The sequence below is a fragment of the Phyllopteryx taeniolatus genome, chromosome 7 (assembly GCF_024500385.1).
Source record: "Phyllopteryx taeniolatus isolate TA_2022b chromosome 7, UOR_Ptae_1.2, whole genome shotgun sequence".
Lineage (NCBI taxonomy): Eukaryota > Metazoa > Chordata > Actinopteri > Syngnathiformes > Syngnathidae > Phyllopteryx > Phyllopteryx taeniolatus.
This window is the reverse complement of record NC_084508.1, coordinates 16,358,882-16,381,289: the sequence shown is the minus strand read 5'-3', so window position 1 is coordinate 16,381,289 and position 22,408 is coordinate 16,358,882. Positions and strand designations below refer to the sequence as shown.

The window sequence follows — 22,408 nt, the reverse complement described above, 5'->3', positions numbered from 1 at the left end:
CTTGTCATGTTCTTATTGTGTGTTATGATTTATCTCAGCGTAGTTGTGTTAGTTATTGATGTTCTTCCATCAACCTACACAGCACATTGTCCAACCGTCTTTTAATGTTGCTCGCTAAATGAAAGCAACCCACCCTCCGCCTTCCTCCCCCACTCAGCTCTTTGCAGTCACACTCCAAAGTTCTTGCGCAAGACAGGGGGAGGTTGGTTGCTGGGGGTAAGGGCTGAACGGGGAGGCAGGAGAGGTTTGAGTTGAGGGTGGTTGCCATGGATTCCTCACCATGGCAACCAAAATAGGTTTGCAAAGCATTGAGGAATTTCCTCACATCAGCTGGATTATTTGGGCCCTTAGAGAGTATCTTTCGTTCTAAACAAGCACGGGATATCGTCAGGGCCCTACTCGGACCTGCAGACCTGTTTCATTTCATCCCTTTCATCATACTTTTTCTGAGGGGAAGTTTTTGTTTTCCCCCCCATTCCCGCTTGTCATTCAGATCATCTCATAGCCCCCCTTACCCACACTTTCCCCCCCACCTTACCTTTTTTTGGGGTGAGACTTTGTGTCACGTTGTTTTCTTTTACTTGCAGTGCACATTATTAGCCAAAGGAAAGTTGAGTGGCTCGTCTTGGTTTGGTCATTAGGAAGCTTTCCTTCCTTAAAGAAACATTTTTATTTTTACTGTAAAATACCTGCCTGAGTCTCTACTGTTTGCAGATTTAAAACAAGTCTATAGTGTAATTGAGCTGCTTGTTTTGCTCGTGATGAAGGCTAAGGCTGAGCCTCGTTATATCAGCTGAAAGTGGTGAACCACAAGCTCCCCCAAGAACAGAATAGTCCCATCTCTCAATGCTACCATTTTTTGTTAAAGCCAAGAGTTTGTACCTTGGTTGTATTGAGGGGGTTTCGATAGCTGTCATCCATGTAAATAGTGTGACATCATAGTGACACGCTTGTAAAATTCAATTATTAAACATTATTAATTGGTTAAACAAAGAAAAACACGCCGTAGTACGTTATTATGCGTCGTGGAGTTACTTGTTCATGTACAGAAATCAGTGGACACACAGCCAGTGCTTGCCTGTAGCCTAAAGAAAGTGGACTGCAGTGACTGGTGATATATTTACCTGTGAAAAGTGTTTTTGTTTCATGAATTCTTTTCATTTTAGTTCTCCAACTCCTTTATTTTCTCTTCTCATGCTTGATCCTGGCCTTGCTAACAAACCAGCATGCAGAGCTCTGAGGGCGGTTCCGACACTTCGCCCAGCGTGGCAGCGTTGCGGACGTCATCATCAGCCCAGGCGCCTGTGGTACAACCTGTCCCAGCCTCCCAACAGGTAGGATGCTAAAGCGACTGGTCTCTTATCGATTATTTTGAAATCCAGGCCACTCCTTTTGTTGTAGTAAATGATCTATAATCCCCTGTTGGTAAATTAGAATGTTTTTTCAGGGTGTTTCCAAATTTCAACCCAAGCTGTCACACCTACATTTTTTGAATTGAATAAATCTTAATCACCATGCCATAATGAGACACCACCTCACTAAAACATACACACAACTGATACGTTGCTAAAAGAGCATAACATGGGTTTATGTACTGTTCAGTAAATTTAATCCTCGTCCCCATCTCAGCTGTTTGCATAAGGGATTTCTGTCAACGCTTATTTTCAAGGAATGGAATCTGTTGGTGGTAATATGACCATTTGTGTTATAATACATGCATCCCTTTGTAATGGAGATATGTCTTGTATCTACACAGAGAGCGCTGGTACAAGCCACAGGCTCAGTTCAGAAGGGAGGACAAGTACAGCAGCTTTCAGTATCCAGGGCTCAACAGGTTTCTCCGCAGGTACACAGTACTGTACGTACATATACAGTGCTGTGAACATGTGAACAACACATACCCCTTGGTCCTTAAGCCTCTGATACTGAGCCTTACTTTCTTAATCAGCAAAGTCAAAAGACAATTATAAATATTAAATATCGGCTGTGTAAAACATCAGTTTATTATTATTATTATTATTATTATTATTGTCTGTGTCAAATTGAGTTCATAATTTACATTCAGGTTAAGCAATAACAGACCGTGAGAATACATATTGAGTACATATATTGTTCTGATAATGGCCTAGCAGTCAATCATTAACTGAAAGCTGCTGATTAAAGCTGAATAATTACTCTAGCATCCTATGCTCTCAAGTGTTTCTCTGGCTGAGCCTGGCCCACTGCCTGTGTCTTTGCACCACGCTTCTTATTAAATGCTCTCATTGGGAATCAGTAGGGATATTTGTGTTATGACCAGGATCTTGGCATGCTGGCTGCACAATTCTATAGCTGCCACCTTTTTTGTCCACACTACACTAACAGACATCGTCTCAGGCTTAGCTGCACATTTTTGCACACGTAGTTAAGTAAGTGAGTATTCTAAGTTTTGTGACTAGCTTTTCACACAATGGCGCTTACATATTTCCCCGCAGAGCTGCTTGCATGAATTTCGCTGTTACTTCCTCCACCTATGAGGAGACAAACGGGTTTCTTTGTCTTTTGGGTATCGCAGTCACTGTTAGGACACCAGATAGATGAGCAGCTGCTTTGGGGGGCAGGACACTAGCAACACCTTTTTTGTTTCGATTCTAACCATTGTAACTGTTTGATTTTCCACTTGAAAGTTGATTTTTAATTGACACTTTCACATGAGACCAAATAAGGTTCCTTTTGATATCAGATGATAGATTCAATAACAAAAAATGGTGGACACACTTTTTCCACTATTATACTATAATTGCCTAAAAGCAGACACTGGGTGCTTGACACTTTCCAGGGTGTCTTTGTTTTGTGTTTTTTGAAAAACTAAATCACGGTTTAAAATTGCCCTGCTTTGAATTTGTGTTCATTCTTTGTAGGTCCAGCAGTCACAACATGTCTATCCATCCCAGGTACACTATGTAGGGGAAGGTGGAGAGGCTGTTTACACTAATGGAACAATGTAAGCATCGTTACAGCATTTCACATTTATAGCAAAAGTATTATACTTTAAATAAATACCAGCAAGTCATACATGATAGTACAATATCATCATGCCGCTGTAGTGTAGTTAGCACTGAACCATCCAGTCACATTTACTTCTTGGCCTGACTCTAAAACTCAATTGGCGTTTACAATTTTTATCATGAGTGAATGTCCTCGCTGCATGCTAATCACAGTGATTCCTCACAGTCGCACGGCCTACTACAACCCAGAGGCTCAGTTGTACGGTCAGAGCAGCGGGGGGTCGTACTTTGACTCGCAGGCCGGTGGAGCTCACGTCGCCACCGTTGTCTCCTCTGCCAGTGGTGGGGTGCCGCCTCATAGCATGGTGGGCATTGCCATGGATGTAAGCAGCAGCCATATCATCTCCAGCGGCAGCACCTATTTGATCCATGGAGGAAACATGGAAGGAAACCGCAACCATATATCACACTCCTCTCGCTCCTCTTCAGCCATGGTGAGCAACACATATCCAACTTTCTTGTTGCACTCTTTCCATACCAGTGTGATAATAATAACATGAAGAACTTGCTGGTATTCAAGCAAATTATAATGCGAGCAGAGTGGTGCGAGGGAATTGGCACGTAGGTGGCCATTGCGTCACCACATAATTATTACGTGACACATTTTAGCCACAATGTTGACCACTTGACTAAATGGCAAGCCGCAAAGCCACATCGTGGATATGGGGGAACTCCTCTATTCGATTGGGACAGCTGGGTGGAGCAACATACAGTCACTCGAGAAGGTCCCCCAAAAAGTCTCTAAACACCTGCAGCATCCCGATGACCACATGCGACACAGACAGAGGCAGAATATCCTGGTCCTACGATTACAAATGTTACAGCAGCTATAGTTGGGCCATCCGGCTCTGCAGTGGAGCAGGACTTTAAGACAGCCTGTAAAACCGGGACACTGGCTTGAATAATTCAGGCATGCCTTGTTTCAGAGGTTTTCACAGGCACTTGAGCGCCCTGCGAAACAAAGCAACCCCTGGGGCTCATTACCATTTGGCCAGGAGCCCTCGGGAACATTCTTAGGGCTTGGAACGATGCCTCCTCTTTTTTTTCTTTTTCTTCTATGTCTCCTGTTGGCTGCAGTAGCACGTCTTTTCTTTGGGACTTAATTTCCTCCTCCAGCTCAAATGAATGTCCCTATCACTTTACCAATCAAAGATAAAATCACTTAATGCATTCTGCAAACAGTTCCATACAGGATGTCAGTGTATTCGGGTTCTTATTTTGCCAGAGTTGTTGTGTTCCAGAGGCATTGTTTGATAAGTTGTGGGACTTGGGGGGTGGCCCTGCTGACCTATTGTCTCTGAGCTTGACATGACCTGTGCCTGTATTTGTGGGTCCTATTTGAATACATTTCTGACTGCCAGCCAGACCTAACTAAACTCTAGGTCCCTTGATTTGCATGCTTGTGTGTGGCATTAATGGTTTTGGCGGTAACACTGACTGATTTGAATGGAAATGCAGAGATCTGGCTGCTTGCTAACAGTCTTATTTCCTTTATCTTTTTTTTGGTGTTTTAATGTACTTCTGCTTATTTCTGACTTTTAAAAAAAATGTATCTTTCTCTTTTGCCTCCTCCCCCTTCTGTGTCCAACTTTTTTTGCATGCTCCTTCTTTCTTTAGCTTGAAATGGCGATTGAAAACCTCCAAAAGTCTGAAGGAATTGCAAGTCACAAAAGCAGCCTGCTCAACAGCCATGTAAGTCCATCTGGAAGTTTCTTTGAAAGCGACACGAGGGGTGGGGTCGGTGGCTGATCCTGTAGGTGGTGTGCTTTTACTGTGTTTGCAAAGTTGAACACACCACCTACTGCTATAGCTCGACTGACACAACACTGTCCCGCTGTCATGCATTGTTGTCCCAATATTGTTAATCCCTGATCTGCTTTCATTTGCTGTCACTTTCAAAAATACTTTACACTGCACTCTGCATGGATTTGTTGGATGTACATATCCCCTAAATATTCATGTTTAATGTGAAAGAATGATTAATTCAGGCTCAGAACAGTCAGCGCTTCTTGGCCCTTCATGCTGAAGCACGCTTAGACAACTTGGACACATTTAGCCGATCATTAAATGGGTGTGTTGCATTGCACCAGTGAGTCTGTGCTTTTCCAGACAAATCACAACTGCCAAATGTTGTTTTGTGATGTGTAAAGCTCTAAGCTCATCTATGTATACAAGGCTGAGTAGTAAGTAGTCCTTCTGATGACACAGTGCATATAATATTTTCACAGACAGTATAATTGTTATAACATAATATGAATGTGCCTCTGGACCGCCAAGATACACACAATCCAGGCAATATTATTGCTAAAAGCAACAAAAAGTAGTGCACGTTAGGATACAGCGTATACAAGATACATTTGCCAGAGCAACAACTTGCGTTTAATTAAAATTTAGAATGTTTTCACTGTTTCAGTGTGTTTCAGTTAGGCAGCTCTTGATGACATTCAACTGAAGATCACTCAAGTCACCATGGTCTGAATGATCAGATCACCAGGATCTGATTCTTCTCCGTCAATATATCAAACACAGAGAAACGTCCTCAGACTACATCTGCTGTCTTGGTCTAGGCATGTGAATATGAATAGTTTATGTTCACACAAAGTACTGCTGTTGTGTAGTCACACGTGCAGCTGACCTTCAGTGACTTGATGGGTGCAGATGGTGAGCTAATATTTTAGGTGAGGTGTTTGTGGTGTTACGACCTGTAAAATATGTAAATGTTTCCTTTGCCGTGTGTGTGTGTGTGTTTGTGTGTGTGTGTCTTTGTTGTGAGAGGACAAGAGCCACTGCTCCTCTACGTTGCAGACTTGCTCCATCGGTTGATTGTGATTCTGTGTTGTGTGTATGTTTAGCTTCAGTGGCTGCTGGACAACTACGAAACCGCTGAGGGTGTGAGCCTGCCCCGGTGCTCCCTCTATAACCATTACTTGAGGCATTGCCAAGAACAGAAACTGGATCCGGTCAACGCAGCCTCCTTTGGCAAGCTCATTCGCTCCGTCTTCATGGGTCTCAGGACCCGGCGTCTTGGAACCAGGTACGACTTGAAGTTTGTCCTTCCCCTGTTATGCCGAAGCTCCTGATAACGTTAATCAAGTAGCTCTTAGCGATGTAACGAGTATGACGATGCTTATGGGCATTAGCGACATGCTAATGACTGTGATTACTCTGATGACATGCTTTCTGCCTTTTGAATGTTCCAGAGGCAACTCAAAGTATCATTATTATGGCATCCGGGTGAAGCCAGACTCTCCACTAAACCGGCTGCAAGAGGACACCCAGTACATGGCTATGAGGCAGCAGCCTGTCCATCAGAAACAAAGGTCACCATTCTTAGCTCTCCATCTTGCTCAAATTTACCGCTCCCCGGTTAATTTTTTTTCAGTGATTATGGTTCATTTTCTTGAAGTGTTTCTTTCATATCTGTAATCTGAGGCTTGAGATGTTTATCAATCAGTTCTTTTCCTCTTTTGTTTATACTTCTGCTTCTTCCATGCTCTGGTTTTATTCTAAAACAGGAATCATCAACTGTGACGTCCATTTTTATCAAACCAATACCCTGCCCTTTCCTGTCTGTGTAGGTTCAAACCTCTGCAGAAGGTGGATGGAATGCCTGACAACCTGTGTGTGAACTCTCACTGTAACAACACTCCGGAACAATCTGTTGCAGCTCAGAGCCAACACCACCAACAGTACATCGGTCAGTGCATGAGAAGATTTATGTTTCTCCCTACGGTATTATGTTTGGCGTATACATACACACAAGCATTTCCATTAGTTTAAAATCTTACTTATTTCCAATCTGTAACCATGCATGTTTGAGAGAAACAAGTGATGACCTGTCAACGTACGTGCTTCGTGCAGACACAGCCCACAGCTTGCCGGAGTTTCCCGCTCCCAACGTGGGCACTCAGCCTCCACCGGAGCGCATCAGTATGAACGACATCAAGAAGCTGCAGACCCTCTACAGAGACCACTGCGAGGTAGGTGACGGCCATGCATCTTCACATCTTCTGTAGACCTTTACGTTCGGACTCTTTTTAAACAATAATCTTTCAAGCCACAATACATATTTTGCAAGGACAAGAGCTTTTTAAAACAACAAACACTGACATTTACAACTTCACTCCTTACAAAGTATGTTATGTTCAGCCAGTTGGGGAATGAGCAAACAGTTTTTGGGAACGGAATGAATAAAAGACCCCCCACCGATCAATGAATTGAGTGTCTTACTCTGGTGCGCTTTGTGGGGGCTTGGCTCCCACGCAACTTTAACCTTGTTTGTATTGTGATTACACATGCATGTACTCTGCTCATAGAATCGGAAATTAACAACAAACAAATGCCCTCCACCAAGTGTTTTCAAGTGATGTAGCGCCTGACAACTCTTCAAATTGACTGATTTTATCCCTCTTCTGATATCCTTGTAGGTCCTAGTTCAATTTGCGATTGCTGATGGTGGCTCAGAATAGCATTAAGTGGTTGTCATGTCTACTGTCAAAATCCCAGTAAGTCAGAACCCTTAATATAGTGTAGCGGTAAAGGTACTTTATTTGGCACAATGCACAGTGAAATTTGTTGATCTTAAGCATCCCTGAGCAGCAGTGAGACATCTGATTAACGCAATGTAAATTTTTACGCTTCATCTTTTTGGCTCGACTGACAACACAAATGACTTTCCGTAGTATAGTTTAGAGTATTCTTTACTTTGTACTACAAACCACCACATCTGCTAAGGTACATGGGAAATGTTTTTTGGTGCTAAGAGGCAAATGTTCCTTTTTGTTGTTGTTTCAGTTTGTCTTTTTCAGCACAATAACACACGCCTGATGGCAGACTGAATAACATGTTTGAAATGATGCTGAGAGTGTAAAGGTCGGCTGATTGTGTCATTACTGCATAGCTGTCATGCTGCATAATCATTATGGCGGCTGTATTTCTTTAACCTAATATTTGATTCCAGAGCGGCAGAGTAAAGCATTTTTTTCCTACTAAATGATTTAGTAGGTACGGTGGCCGACTGGTTAGAGCGTCAGCCTCACGGTTCTGAGGACCGGGGTTCAAATCCCGGCCCCGCCTGTGTGGAGTTTGCATGTTCTCCCCGTACCTGCGTGGGTTTTCTCCTGGCACTCCGGTTTCCTCCCACATCCCAAAAACATGCATTCTAGGTTGATTGAAGACTCTAAATTGCCCGTAGGTGTGAATGTGAGGGCGAATGGTTGTTTGTTTATGTGTGCCCTGCGATTGGCTGGCAACCAGTTCAGGGTGTACCCCGCCTCCTGCCCGAAGATAGCTGGGATAGGCTCCAGCACCCCCACGACCCTTGTGAGGAAAATGGATGGGTGGATGATTTAGTGTTAAATGGCAAAGCAATGCATGACCAGGTGTCTGCTCTGTTAGCTTTGTCAGACATCATATGATTGCATAATTCACTTGAGGGCTTCAGTCATGAATTTGTGAATTAGCTTCCACCATAGGATGAAAAGGGAAATAATAAGAAACATTACAATCAGGGGGCTTTACAGACAGGAGCTTGTGTGATTAAAGCAGCCAAGTGCTTTATCGCATTATCACCGGCCTCCCCTCGTCCATCCTCCCCATGCTCCCTTTGTTGCAGTCTTCTTTTCTTCCACGGGCAGCTTTCAAGACATGCCAATTAACCTTTCTGTGTGCTGGCTGGATATCTTGGTGTCTTTGTGGTGGCCCCCCCCCATGGGCCTTTGTGTTGCCTTGTCTGCGGACAGGCTCGCGGCCTTTCGCCTTTGTCTGCCGCTCTCACAGCGCTTCTTGCCTCCAGTGTGTTGAATGTTCATGCTGCTGACTTGGTTCCCTTCATTTGGAGCCAACCATGACCTGTTATCTCATTAGCAGAGGCTACTCTTTATCTGCCTTTAGTTACAGGGCGATAAATGTTCATTTGAAACCGTATTGTTTTTTCCCTGCAGAGTAGAGAGAGATTGACTGTAGCTGTTTAATAAAATGTGTTGAAGTGTGTACAGTTACATTAGGATCTATGCCACGGAACATATTCAAACCATGGCCACGAATGTGATCATGTCTTTTTGCTCCTTAGTATGATTTTGTCTTTCTTTTTAAGGCATGTTGTTTTCCCCGTGAAGCCAGAAACTATGCGCTTGTTCAAAGGGAGATGGGGAATTCTCCGTTTTGTTTTGGAGTTCTGTGTTTGACCCGTTGCTGGGGGCGACCGTAAACAAGGTTGCCATGGTGACGGCTAAGTCATCGTGAAAACATAGCTTGCGATCGAAGCCTACACTGCTGTGTAAAAAGAACCAGCGGCAGGCAGTCACACACGCACACATGCAGACACACACACACTGAGAGAGAGACAGAGAGACTCTTAACACATTCATTGTACTGTTGCCAATGTATTAACAAGATCTGCTGTGTTATATAACAGCTCAGCAAAAAGATTACTTTATCTATTGCTGTTTATTCTATCTGAGGCTTGTCATTTTGGATGTATAAATTTGTGGTGATGCGGGATTCCACTTGTCCTAAGTTCCTTATGTGTCCCATTTAAGTTAATTTAATACCAGGCTCCACTGTACATTACATTCTGTGTTCATTTTTGGCTTCAAGATGTACACATATGTAGGAAACGTGACGTTGCCACTGGCACAGAAATGTGTGGAAATGCAGCTGAAATTTGAAGTAGAGATGAAACCTAAGCGTGACCTTTAGGGATGGTGCCCATGATTGATGTGCTACGTTGCCGCTGGCTCGCCATGGAACCACCCGGGGCCCACAGTGAGCGGGAGCTGCCTGTAGGATCTGTGTTGTGTGTCTGGTTGCCATGGTTCACCTCTCAATGTTTCCCCGCCCGCCCTCACTCCCTCTCCTCTTCTCTTCTCTTCCTCCTCCCCTCCCTGCAGGCCACTCTGGATGTGGTGATGAACCTCCAGTTCCACTACATTGAGAAACTCTGGCAGACCTTTTGGTGCTCAACAGCACCATCAAGTGACGGGAGCACCACCATCCCCAACAGGTAAGAGCGCACACAGGAAGAGCAAGGCTTGAAATTTTTATTTATTTATTTTTTTTTAAATAGGGGTTTTCAAACCTTTGGAGCCAGGGACCCTTTAACAGCGAGAACATTTCCAAGGGCTGAGTTATAAACCTCAACCTGATTAAAATAATTTAAAGAAACAACCCTAAACTATACTCCTGGATGAACCCCGGTCCCCAGAACTGTGAGGCAGATGTGTTAACCAGTCGTCCACCGTGCTGGGAAGCAGTTTATAGGTTGAGTCCCACAAGGCAAACGGAGGCTCTTGGAGACGGAGACTGTTTTGCACTATTAACAGGAAGAGCACACTAGCATTTTACAAATCTGGTGAGATGACAGGTAACGCTTAGCTTAGCTTAGTTTAGCTTAGCATACAACAGAAATGATCAGGCGGTTACTGTAATGCACACAACTGCAAAGTTCGTGTAGGCCTCATATTTTGGGGATTTGGAATGACTTTCAGCGCAAACAGTATAATATAAAAAAATTTTGTGATTTGATTTTTGTGAAAAAATGCACAAAATCACTGAATGTTGGGTTCCTGTCAAGCAGTTTTGTGCCATCTTTGAATGCAAATTTTTGTGCATGACAGCCCTTTGTACTGGAATTAAAAAAATCACGTGGTTATTTTGTTGTTTGCTTCAAACCCTTTGTTGTTGAAGTGTGGATCTTTTATACTCTACATGTATTTGTACATGTACTGTACATGTTATTTTAAAATGGCTTTTTTTCCATACATCTGGTCAGTAAGTGCGCGATGTGGTCTTCTGGTAGTACTGATGAAAAATTGTGGCCCCCTCCATCATTAAGATTGTTTTGATGAAAATGAAAATAAAATAAACCGCAACCCCAAAGAAGTTATTTTTTTAGTCCTCAGTTCAGTTCATTATGAAATGTTCTATTGCGGGAGAAGTGAGTCTCGGGTGATGAGCTTCCCAGTACGTTACGGTCGCTGCCACATCCTCTTACACACAGATGCTGTCGTGCCTCTGTTCCACCACTGACTGATATTACTGCCAAAGGAAGAAAATTGTCGTGCCAGCGTTACTCCTCCCATTTCTTGTTGGTACAGAACAGTGACACAGGACAAAGGGGAAAAAAATGCCGGTTTTTACAGAAAGTGTGAAATCATTTCAACTTGTCAACATCAGATCTTAATGGTTTTCACCAAACCACAAACTATGATGATGTTCAAATTTGACCACATGTCATATCTTCATTGTTAACCTGGAATGTTTTGTCTCATTTGCGTGCAGTGATGACGAACTGGAGGGTGTGCTGCCTAGAGAGAAGCTGGTAAATCTGTGTAAATATGAACCAGTTCGACTATGGATGAGAAGCTGTGATCACATCCTCTACCAGGCCTTGGTGGAGATCCTGATCCCGGATGTGCTACGTCCTGTTCCCAGTCAGTAGATTCTCCTCAGATATTCTATCATCATATTACTAAGGAATCTTTATTGCAGTCGGTTGCCATGACTTCACTCTTACTGTGAATGAAACAAGCTGGTTTTCTACCCAACCTGTTGTTTTCCTACAGGCACTCTCACTCAGGCCATCAGGAACTTTGCTAAGAGTCTGGAGGGATGGCTGACTAACGCCATGACCAGCTTTCCTCAAGAAATCATCCGCACTAAGGTGACTGGAAACCCAATTTTGTGTTCACGTTCACTTTACAGGCCTACACTGAAACAGCCGCTGTTCTAATTCCTATAGTGAGGCCATTTTTGACCAAAATGTCTGAAGAAATGTATTTGCATAAGGAAACAAATTGTATACATGTTGACTGATACCAATAATGTGGTGAGACAACCAAAGAAAACATGTCAGGCCCGGTTTAAAATGATTTGAACTGTATGTGTGTGTGTGTGTGTGTGTGTGTGTAGGTTGCGGTGGTCAGTGCCTTTGCGCAGACGCTGAGACGTTACACCAGCCTGAACCACCTGGCCCAGGCAGCGCGCGCCGTCCTCCAGAACACCTCACAGATCAACCAGATGCTGTCCGACCTCAACCGGGTCGACTTTGCTAACGTGCAGGTTGTGGACAGCTACTTAATGGTCAGTGTTTTAACACTCAGTGTGCTTCACTCTTGTTGACTGTGTTGTGCGTCGCGGTTGGAACAGGAGCAGGCGTCGTGGGTGTGTCAGTGCGACGAGAGCGTGGTTCAGCGTCTGGAGCAGGACTTTAAAGTCACCCTGCAGCAGCAGAGTTCTCTGGACCAGTGGGCCACTTGGCTGGACAATGTGGTCTCTCTGGTTCTCAAGCCCCACCAGGGCAGCCCAAGCTTCCCCAAGGCAGCGCGGCAGTTTCTGCTTAAATGGTCCTTCTACAGGTATAGTACATTACAAGAACAGTTGTATTCAAAATAAATGAATACAATAATAGCATACAACACTAACATAAAGTAATAAGGAAGGTGTTTATCTTACAATTTTTATTGAGGAGAAAAAATCTTTTTATAAAGTCCTAATATTTCAACAATAGTATTTTTTTTCTAGGAGAAAAACCCATTGTATTATGAGACTAAATTCATATTTTTTTTTTCAAGAAAAAAAATCATCTTCCAAGAATAGACATTTTCTGGTAAAGAGCCAAATTCATGGTTCCATCAATCACAACGAGTCGTCCAGGTCTTGAAGGAGCAGAGCAGCCCAAGAGCGTCACACTACCACCATCATGTGGCATGATGTTCTCTTTCTGAAATGCTGTGTTACATTTACGCCAGATGTAACGAGACACACACGGATTTTAATCATGATCGCAATTTTGCCGGCAACGATTAAATGAGCCTCATCGTTGGTGAATTTATTTATTTATTTCATTATTATTACTGCTGCATAGGAAAAGTGCTTCATTTGCAGCATTGCCCGCAACCGAGCAGCCGCTACCACCACATCGTTGTAGCGGCTGCCTTAACTTCCACCTTTTGCCTGGACTGACCGCAGTAAAAAAAAAAAAAAAAAAAAAACGCCTGAATTAAATAGAGAGGGAAATCAAAACTGTAGAGTTCTTTGCAGCTTGTGACCGTGCATGACTGATGAATCAAGCAGAACAACAGAGACTTACCCTTCCTTGACAATTTACTGTATTAACGGGGATTTTCCCCCCAAAAAGTACAACCCCAATTCCAATAAAGTTTGGACTAAACATAAACATAAAGAAAACAGAATACCATGATTTGCAAATCATGTTCAACCTATATTTAATTGAATACACTACAAAGACAAGATATGTAATGTTCAAACTGATAAAGTTTATTGTTTTTAGCAAATAATCATTAACTTTGAATTTTATGGCTGCAACACGTTCCAAAAAAGCTGGGACAGGTGGCAAAAAAGACTGCGAAAGTTGAGGAATGCTCATCAGACACCCGTTTGGAACATCCCACAGGTGAACAGGCTAATTGGGAACAGGTGGGTGCCGTGATTGGGTATAAAAGGAGCTTCCCTGAATTGCTCAGTCATTCACCAGCAAAGATGGGGTGAGGTTCACCTCTTTGTGAACAGGTGCGTGAGAAAATAGTCGAACAGTTTAAGGACAATGTTCCTCAATGTACAATTGCGAGGAATTTAGAGAATCTGGAGAAATCACTACATGGAAGCGGCAAGGCCGAAAACCAACATTGAATGCCCGTGACCTTCGATCCCTCAGGCAGCACTGCATCAAAAACCAACATCGATGTGTAAAGGATATCACCACATGGGCTCAGGAACACTTCAGAAAACCAATGTCAGTAAATACAGTTCGGCGCTACTTCCGTAAGTGCAACTTGAAACTGGCACACTATGCAAAGCAAAAGCCATTTATCAACAACACCTAGAAACGCCGCCGGCTTCTCTAAGCTCATCTAAGATGGACTGATGAAAAGTGGAAAAGTGTTCTGTGGTCCGACGAGTCCACATTTCAAATTGTTTTTGGAAATTGTGGACGTCGTGTCCTCCGGGCCAAAGAGGAAAAGAACCATCCGGACTGTTATGGACGCAACGTTCAAAAGCCAGCATCTGTGATGCTATGGGGCTATGGTGTTTGTGAGCATTCCTCAACTTTCAACTTTTTTGCCAACTGTCCCAGCTTTTTTGGAACGTGTTACAGTTAATGATTATTTGCTAAAAACAATAACGTTGATCAGTTTGAACATTAAATATCTTGTCTATGTAGCGTATTCAATTCAATATAGGTTGAACATGATTTGCAAATCATTGTATTCTGTTTTTATTTATGTTTTAACACAATGTCCCAACTTCGTTTGTCGGTGCTTCCAGCCTAATGTTATTGCATTTTATGCATTGACTGTATTTTCTTCCATTAAGTTGCAATTAATGATTGCACTTTGTAATAGCACATTTATTCAGTTAGTCCATGGTCAAGTACAGTTTTTTGGGGTATATATTTATAATTATTCTGAATCATTTATTCTTATTTAAAGATGCAACTGTTACATGTCGTTTGTTAAAAGGTAGTTAAATAAAAATAAAGATTTTTCCCTAAAATGAGGAATAATTGTGATTAATAATCGTGATTACAATATTGATATTATTAATTATTAATATTAATCGTGCAGCTCTATTGTCAACTGATGTTATGCATTGTCCCCAAATCTTCTCTCATAAATGTTCTAAATTCATGGAAGAAAGCTACTGTACTTGTTGTAATAATAATAATAAAACATTAAACTTTATATAGAGCTTTCCAGGATACTCAAGACACTTTACAGCAGATAACAGTAAACAAACAGTAAGAAGGGGGTTGAGCGTGAAGTGCGGGAGCTGGTGTCAATGCTGCGGTCAACCACAGAGACACTGTAATGACTAATCAATTGGTGCTATCCTTTGGTCCACAGCTCCATGGTGATTAGAGACCTGACTCTGCGCAGCGCTGCCAGTTTTGGTTCCTTCCACCTGATCCGCCTGCTGTACGACGAGTACATGTTCTACCTGGTGGAGCACCGCGTGGCTCAGGCAACTGGAGAGACGCCAATCGCTGTCATGGGGGAGGTGTGGCAAACTCTTGCTCACGCTAACATCTGCTTTGTTCACACACTCACTGTCCTCTTTCTCTTAAATTACAGTTCAGTGACCTGAGTTCCATGATGCCTTCACTCATGGAAAAAGGTAAAAAAAAAAAATATATATATATATATATATATATACAGTAGATAAATACTACCGTATAAAAATACAGTACTGTGCAAAAGTCTGTTTTTATGAAAATTTTTCATAGCATTCATTTTGATATATACCGCTGTACAGTCGGACAGATAACATTTAGCACGGGCCCAGCTGAGCATTTACATTATTGAGAGACCTTTAATAATATTTGAATGTCACATTCATTTGGTTGTTTTTCCTCTATTCGGTTAAACCTGCTGTTAGTTATATTGTGGGTTGAATTGACCTTAAAGTTGAAAACTCTGAAGGTCTAGGATGGACTTTTTCTTTTGATTATAAATTCGTACGTTTTAGTTTCCCCCCCCCCCCCCTCCCCTTTAATAATCTACAACTACATGGGCCGGCACGGTTGGGACTGGTTAGCGCATCTGCCTCACAGTTCTGGGAGCTGGGGTTCAAATCCCGGCCCAGCCTGGTGTGGAGTTTGTATGTTCTCCCCGTACCTGGGTGAGTTTCCTCCCACATCCCAAAAACATGCGTGGTAGGTTGATTGAAGACTCTAAATTGCCCGTAGGTGTGACTGTGAGTGCGAATGGTTGTTTGTTTTCTATGTGCCCTGTGATTGGCTCGCGACCGGTTCAGGGTGTACCCCGCCTCCCGCCCGAAGAAAGCTGGGATAGGCTACAGCACGCCCACAACCCTTTGTTAGGATAAAGTGGTACAGAAAATGGATGGATGGACAACTACATGGTATATTAAATATTGACCCAGCAGTGCACAAGGGACCAAAAGGGGGGCAGAAATATATCTACTTTCTTTTTTGAAAATACTTTACAACTAATTGTTTTCATATTTCTGGGATTTAACAATAAAAAAAACAATTACCATGTTTACAATTACAATTATAATTGACCCCCATGGGCTGAAAGGCCACTCTGCCATGAAGAAGCCATTACTCCAAAAGAAAGTGAGATTACAGTTTGCAAATGCACAACTCAAATTGAACTGTTTGGCCATGATGAGCTTCGTTACGTAAAAGACATGTGGGAGCAAGTTGGCCTACAAACTTCGCTCCGTTACATCTGTTCTGTGAGGAGGAATGGGACAAAATGTCTGCCAACTATTACAAGAAGCTTGTGGAAGGATATCAAAAACAGACATTTTGTCTTCCTGTCTGACCTGATAACAGACTAACCTTTTCTTGTTTTAGGCCAATTAGAATTACCAAAATTTGCTAAATGCCGAATAATCAGAGAATGATTATGGACAAACCCAAACATTTGCGCAAAAACTATTCCCACTAAACCTTCTTAATGGGTGCTGCATGAGACAAGGAAAAAAATGGTGTCAATCTGGATAAAGGTACGGATACAGGAAATATATTTTTGATGAATATTGGGACAAAGAAACACAAAGATAGTGCTTTTATTGTCCCCTTCACACACACACACACACACACACACTTTCATTAGTTTAGCCCTGGCAGAGGAGAACTGTATGTGCTTTACCAAGTGACATTCCTGTAATATAAAGTCATTATGGCATTGCTAATGCAGCAAATGAAATGGTGAACCAATTTTGCACCGTACTGTATGTAGCGTTCCCCCCTGCTGTATTGCAATTCATCATTCGCACCCTTGCTGGATATGTAAACGAGGGTTTCACGATGTGAATGTGATTTTAATGAAGCCTTTCCGCTCCGTCAGACGTGTCCTTCTCCGACGAGATGAGCGACCTGGGCAGCGACGCCGACGTGTCCCGGAGCGAGCCGGCCGTCAAGCGGGAGCGCATCGAAATGAGCCACCCTCTGCAGGAGATGTGAGGGCGTTCCGCTCGGCCAGCGGCGCGTCCTCCGCTCATGTACATTTGTCCCCGGTCGATTTGGTGGCAACGTTAACAGCGCTGCCTTTTTTTCTCCTCAGCAGCAATCTCAACTCACAACACGCATCTGATATTCTCCTTTTGTTTTGTGCAACTGTGAATGAGTTTGTGCAGTCCATTTTTCATGGGGTTTGTAACTGTGTGTGTGCGGTGTTCATGTGTTTTAATTCTATTATTATAATTTGGTTTGTTTGACTTCAATTAGCTGTGCCATGGTGTCATTTGAGTGCCTTAGATTGCTAACTTGGACTCCATCACTGCAGATGTCAGCCTGTCCCTCAGCTGTGCCTCGACCGCACTATGAATGTATCGTCTGCAAACCTCATTCAGAGCACCTTTCACACAGCGAAAGTGGAGGTGTGTGCGTGTGTGTATTCCTCGTTGCCTCTGCACCTCACAAAATGAAAAAGATGAACATGCAACCGATGGACCCAAAGGACCTTACCCTCAGAAACTTGGCCACTGTAGTTTTATGTGTGAGGGGCCAGAGGGGGTGTGGTTATCCAAACTACCAACATGGAACTAGATCTGCCAACAAGCAATACTGTGGGGAAAAAACATTACTAGTAAAATAGTTGTTCTACTAATGCGCTGAATCCTCTTACTTGTGAGGACAAAGAGCATACTAGTACATGGACCTTTGGATGGATAGCGAATAAATGCTCAAACGGCTTTCCATACATTCGCAGCAGATCTAGTCCTGTGTGCCATTTGGGTAACCGAGGGGTGAGTCACCGCCGTTTACCTCAATAGATTTCTCGGGTGTGTTCCAGTGGGCTCAAATAACGTAACAGGTAACAGGTTTGATCCACAATGGCGTGAGCTGTAAATAGTTCTCGTGTCCGCCCGCCCGCCCACTGCAGACCTGTCGTAGCAAGTCAGCATCTTCAGCGGGATGAAGACCATCCGCGCCGAGGAGGCCCATTTGGGATTACAGTAGAATTACCATTTCACTAAATTATATATTCAGTATATCTTTATCTGATGTAGAAAATGTGTGTTCTGTGGCCTCATTTCTCCTCATTGTATCTGAACAAAGTGTTTTGTAACTGACTATAGACTGCGTGAGTCATTTGTTTGATGTACGAAGAGTAGTTCTTAGTTAGATGAACTACTCTTCGTGTTCACTCGATTCAGTTTTTCACCCCTCCACTCTTGTACTGACTTATTTAAGGCTTTTTGAGTTATGTTCCTGTCAGTCATTTGCCTTCAAGTGCGTTGGAAAAGCTAATTTCTGGGTGTTGTTTTGAATGTTTTCTAAAACTGTTTTAGATCTTTGGCCTATGATTCTTCTTTTTTATTGAACTAAATTTGGGTCCTCTTGCCAGTATACTGAACCCTTATTTTGTGTAATTTTAAACCTCCCCTTTATTTAGGCCAAGGACACATGGTGGTTTGGTAAACTGCTTAATTCAGACGTATTTTGTACTTGGTCACAACGTGTAATAATAATAAACTGGTGTTAACCAAAGACTTATCTAATCCTCTTTTTGGAACAAACACATATACAAACAGTGCTTTTTTTTTTTTAAGCTGAGAAAATGATTAACAATGACCCCATTTAATCATTTAGGGTATGCCAGTGACTCAATACTCTTTACATCAATAAGAAAGAAAAAAAAGTTAAATTGCCGTTCACAATAAGCTTAACTTATTACTTGGTTCCCTGTATATAGAACGTTTAGCTTAGTTTGCAGTCCAGTGGTACAAAGACGACGAACTTTCCTCCAGGAAAAGAGGAGACAACGCACAATTGAAAACGAGGCTTCAGTAGATACACTGTCACAACTAAGTGCTTGTGGTCCTTCAACGATGACCGGTGAATGCGCCTCGACGTCCACGCTGGAAAACTTCTCAGAGCCACACTGTCACGGTGTTCACACGGTGCAGCCTGCCATGTACTTTCCTGTCGGGCACACGGCAAGATGGAAAAGTAGCGAGAAAATATGTCACATTTGTTATCGACCATCCATGAAACAAGTCACTGATTCAATATTTGAATTTATAAGATCTGAATATTTGTGTTTTGTTAAGATTAGAAACTAATAGGACTATTCTCATGAAAATAACATTTGTAATGAACAAAATGCAGCATTTAGTGCAACTTTATCCTGTCAGTAATTTTTTTCTTTCCAATGTGACACTAATACGCCTTCATAAGTTACAAAAGGAGATGGCACATTATTAAATATTACAATATACAGTAATGCTCCATTTTTCAGTTTCAAATCAGCAATAAGTTTAGTTGTACTTTGAACTGTTTATTAATGGCTTAGAAAGTCATTTATACACCGTTTATTGTAAAGTGGTGGCAAATGGAAAATGTCACTGGAAGTGTCACCTGTGGCGAATCTCTTCTTGATCAGCGACATGCGGTAGCGGCTGCCGACCAGCTCCACGTCCATGCCCGACAGCGAAGCCCCGGAGCCCACGAACTGAACAGCTAGGTTGGGCGGGGGGCCGCGGGGGACCTCCAAACACTGCCAGCTGGCACACAGCGTCCCCGAGCCTGGAAGACGGGTAGAGATGGCGCACAATCTAATCAGATCTGCGGCCTCAGTTTAAGACGTGGTAATCATGTCCCCAAAATGTCTTCTGTAAACAACCATAATAAAAATACATCTGAACCTCTAAAGTCGAACGCCTCAATGGTTGTAAAATATGAGATGAGGAGCATCCAAAGAAGTTACTCCATACTTTTCGTTTTTTCCTCGTAACGCCACAACAGAAGAGTAGCACAAAAAAAAGCGAATAAGAAAAGGCTGATAACCACCGAAACTACGAAAAAAAATGACTCTTTGTTCATCTAGCCATGCCAGCAACATACGGTGACAGGCGGAACAATTAGATGCTCTACCAACAGTTGGCAAAGGTACATAACTAACCTGTGTTTCCACTTTTAGTGACTTTTTGGTGGTGCGCTGTACGATTTTAGGTTTGAGAAACACAGAGCTAGACTGAATATTAAACATACAGTGAACCCCGTGTAGTCACGTTTCGGCATTCGTGAAAGCACCCCATTAGCACATTTTTGGGGGGGAACTTATCATCCATATTTGCTAAAAATAAAGTCACTCATTCGCTATTTTTGTGCTCAGCCCAAAGATACTGTGTAATACAAAAAAATATTTTTCCTAATAGAAAGTTTTGCCGCCATCATGTGGCATTTCTAGGCAATTACAAACCTGTCTGGGTCGGCGTCAATTCGACCGAGATTTTCGCTATTCACGGCAGCGCTCAGTGTCAGTTTCACTGTATTACATACGTCAATTAATTTTGCCAAGGATATGTTAAAGTACACACACATTTTACGCAACACTTAAGTCGATCTTTACCTACAAAATGCCTATAGGTGAGAATATTTATTTTATTTTTGTTTCATCAGTTTTATTACACAGTTGCCAATTTATTTTTACACTCGTATGAAACTATTGCCAAAGTGTTACTCAAAACCATAAATAATAATTATTAGTTAAAGATTTTGTGATCCTGGCACAAATTCCTACACTTCTCACAACAAACATTTTTGGGGCAGCAGTAGCTCATCCATCTCGCTGCAAACAACACGTAAAATGGCAACTAGTTGTTGGAGAGAAGCTTGTCTGCGTTCTGACTACTGTCAATATGCCCTTGAGCAAGGCACTGGCATCCCCACACTAAGTTTAAGAGGCGGAGCACTCTGTGTGTCCCTTTTCACCCTCAGTATGAGACATACAATACAGTATACACATACAGTCCATTTTTCCCTATGAGAACAATTATTGGAAGTCGAACAGCATCAGGAAACTCACTCTGTTCAACTTTAGAGGTTTGACTGCATTGACACCTCTAACAGAGTCAATCATTATTATCTTTGTTTTCGATAATAAGTGCATATCGATATGAACGTCTAAACCATTAGAATATACAGACTCCCGTGCATGCTGTTAAGCATTTACTTTGCCACCGCATTTCACGTCACGTAAACAGGCCTCAGCCACAGAAAAACATGCTTCGAAAGTGACCGATGCATTTCAGCCAGGAGCGGCTGAACATCTGCTTTGCTTGTGACGTTCAGATGAAGAGGCAATCAAGGAAATTCTTAGAGAAGCCAATGATAAACTAAAAAAGAAACAACAAGCAGATTAGGTACGGGGGAAGTGTCAAGATGTTCAACTTCCTCCCTCTTATGTTCCCGTCCGTCCTTGTTCAACGGCAGAGGAGAAAAGCGGCTCTGACCTTTGCTGTGGTTGGTGGGCGAGAGGTTGCCGAGCTTCCACAGCAGACGTCTTTCCTCGGCGTTCCTGCAGAGCCACAAAAACACTCGCTGACTCTTTGACCTTCTCTCCTTCATAGTCAAGACGCAGTGGTGCCATCTGCGGATGCTATTTTTAGCTTCTAGACCGGCCCGCGAAACAAACGCATTCAGTGGATTGTCTAACACGCAGGTCCACACGCTCACAGTTAAGGGTCAGCATGTTGACGGTGTCCAATGCCACCTGGGATTCTGCCAGTTCCTGATCACTATGGCCAATAATTTATTTGTAATACTTTGCAGGGATGTGCAGTCAAGTGAACCAACAATGAGACCGACCAAATGAGAATTTCCCGATTAAAATTTACATTTAAGTAGAAATCTTCTTTCCTCATGAGTTGCATGCAAATAAAGAAGTGCTGTACCCGACCGAGGAAAGAAACTATTTAAGGACTCTAGGACACGTAACAGCATGTCATAGTAATCCTCGAGATCGCATTATGCTCTCATTATTAGACGATGCAGCGCAGTCCTATATATATATATATATATATATATATATATATATATATATATATATATATATATATATAAAGAGTTAAAATGTATATGTAGTTACTTTTAACAACATAAAAAATGCCTCTCTGTGCCTGTGTGTAATAGTCATCCAGCTCAATGACGCAGCTGTGTAAAAATTGTCTTTCAATTCTCAATCCCTAGCAGCGTTCGCTCACCAGGAGGCAGGCGGCTGACACTGCAGGTCGGCCGCAGTGTGGTCCAACTGCAGCAGCACCTGGACAGCGGTGAGCTGAGTGGACGGCGCGGTGACGGGACAACAATGGTAGTCGAGAGACACCCGGGTCACTGTGCCACTGCGCTGGCATTCCGCCGACAGCAGAAGAGGAGCCCGGGCTGGATCCTGAGAAGAGACCTGCACGCACATTAACAACACTATTATTTGGTTGAAATACGACGCAGAACAGGTCATTACCATTATTTATTGCAAAAACATAAAATGGTATGAGACATTAAATAGTCGTCTGTTATAAATAGGAGTAGTAGATTATTCATCACTAATCTCTTACACGTTATCTCAGTTAATGTCATTTTGCCA

At 42.6% G+C, this 22,408-nt stretch overlaps 2 protein-coding genes across 18 annotated transcripts in view; one reads left to right on the top strand and one right to left on the bottom strand.

The window, feature by feature from the left end:
- Window positions 1-18,537, top strand: part of rfx2 (regulatory factor X, 2 (influences HLA class II expression)) — a 28,965-nt gene extending 10,428 nt beyond the window's left edge. For 4 of the 15 annotated variants that reach the window (XM_061778886.1, XM_061778885.1, XM_061778887.1 and 1 more), the window contains 17 exons: window positions 1,226-1,334; window positions 1,757-1,858; window positions 2,901-2,983; window positions 3,214-3,481; window positions 4,665-4,739; window positions 5,900-6,081; window positions 6,248-6,367; window positions 6,626-6,744; window positions 6,909-7,027; window positions 9,938-10,050; window positions 11,328-11,479; window positions 11,612-11,709; window positions 11,958-12,107; window positions 12,195-12,403; window positions 14,912-15,065; window positions 15,140-15,182; window positions 16,886-18,537. In XM_061778886.1, coding sequence (XP_061634870.1) covers window positions 1,227-1,334; window positions 1,757-1,858; window positions 2,901-2,983; window positions 3,214-3,481; window positions 4,665-4,739; window positions 5,900-6,081; window positions 6,248-6,367; window positions 6,626-6,744; window positions 6,909-7,027; window positions 9,938-10,050; window positions 11,328-11,479; window positions 11,612-11,709; window positions 11,958-12,107; window positions 12,195-12,403; window positions 14,912-15,065; window positions 15,140-15,182; window positions 16,886-17,001 — 2,211 coding nt within the window. In that variant the 5' untranslated portion in view covers window position 1,226 and the 3' untranslated portion in view covers window positions 17,002-18,537. The remainder of the gene's footprint in view (window positions 1-1,225; window positions 1,335-1,756; window positions 1,859-2,900; window positions 2,984-3,213; window positions 3,482-4,664; window positions 4,740-5,899; window positions 6,082-6,247; window positions 6,368-6,625; window positions 6,745-6,908; window positions 7,028-9,937; window positions 10,051-11,327; window positions 11,480-11,611; window positions 11,710-11,957; window positions 12,108-12,194; window positions 12,404-14,911; window positions 15,066-15,139; window positions 15,183-16,885) is intronic. The other 11 variants (XM_061778894.1, XM_061778893.1, XM_061778895.1 and 8 more) reach the window with 9 other exon arrangements.
- Window positions 18,538-18,600: 63 nt separating this feature from the next.
- Window positions 18,601-22,408, bottom strand: part of fcho1 (FCH and mu domain containing endocytic adaptor 1) — a 50,586-nt gene continuing 46,778 nt past the window's right edge. For all 3 annotated transcript variants that reach the window (XM_061778882.1, XM_061778884.1, XM_061778883.1), the window contains 4 exons: window positions 22,029-22,225; window positions 21,279-21,343; window positions 19,402-19,569; window positions 18,601-18,966 (listed from right to left, as the gene is read on the bottom strand). In XM_061778882.1, the coding sequence (XP_061634866.1) occupies window positions 18,938-18,966; window positions 19,402-19,569; window positions 21,279-21,343; window positions 22,029-22,225 (459 nt within the window). In that variant the 3' untranslated portion in view covers window positions 18,601-18,937. The remainder of the gene's footprint in view (window positions 18,967-19,401; window positions 19,570-21,278; window positions 21,344-22,028; window positions 22,226-22,408) is intronic.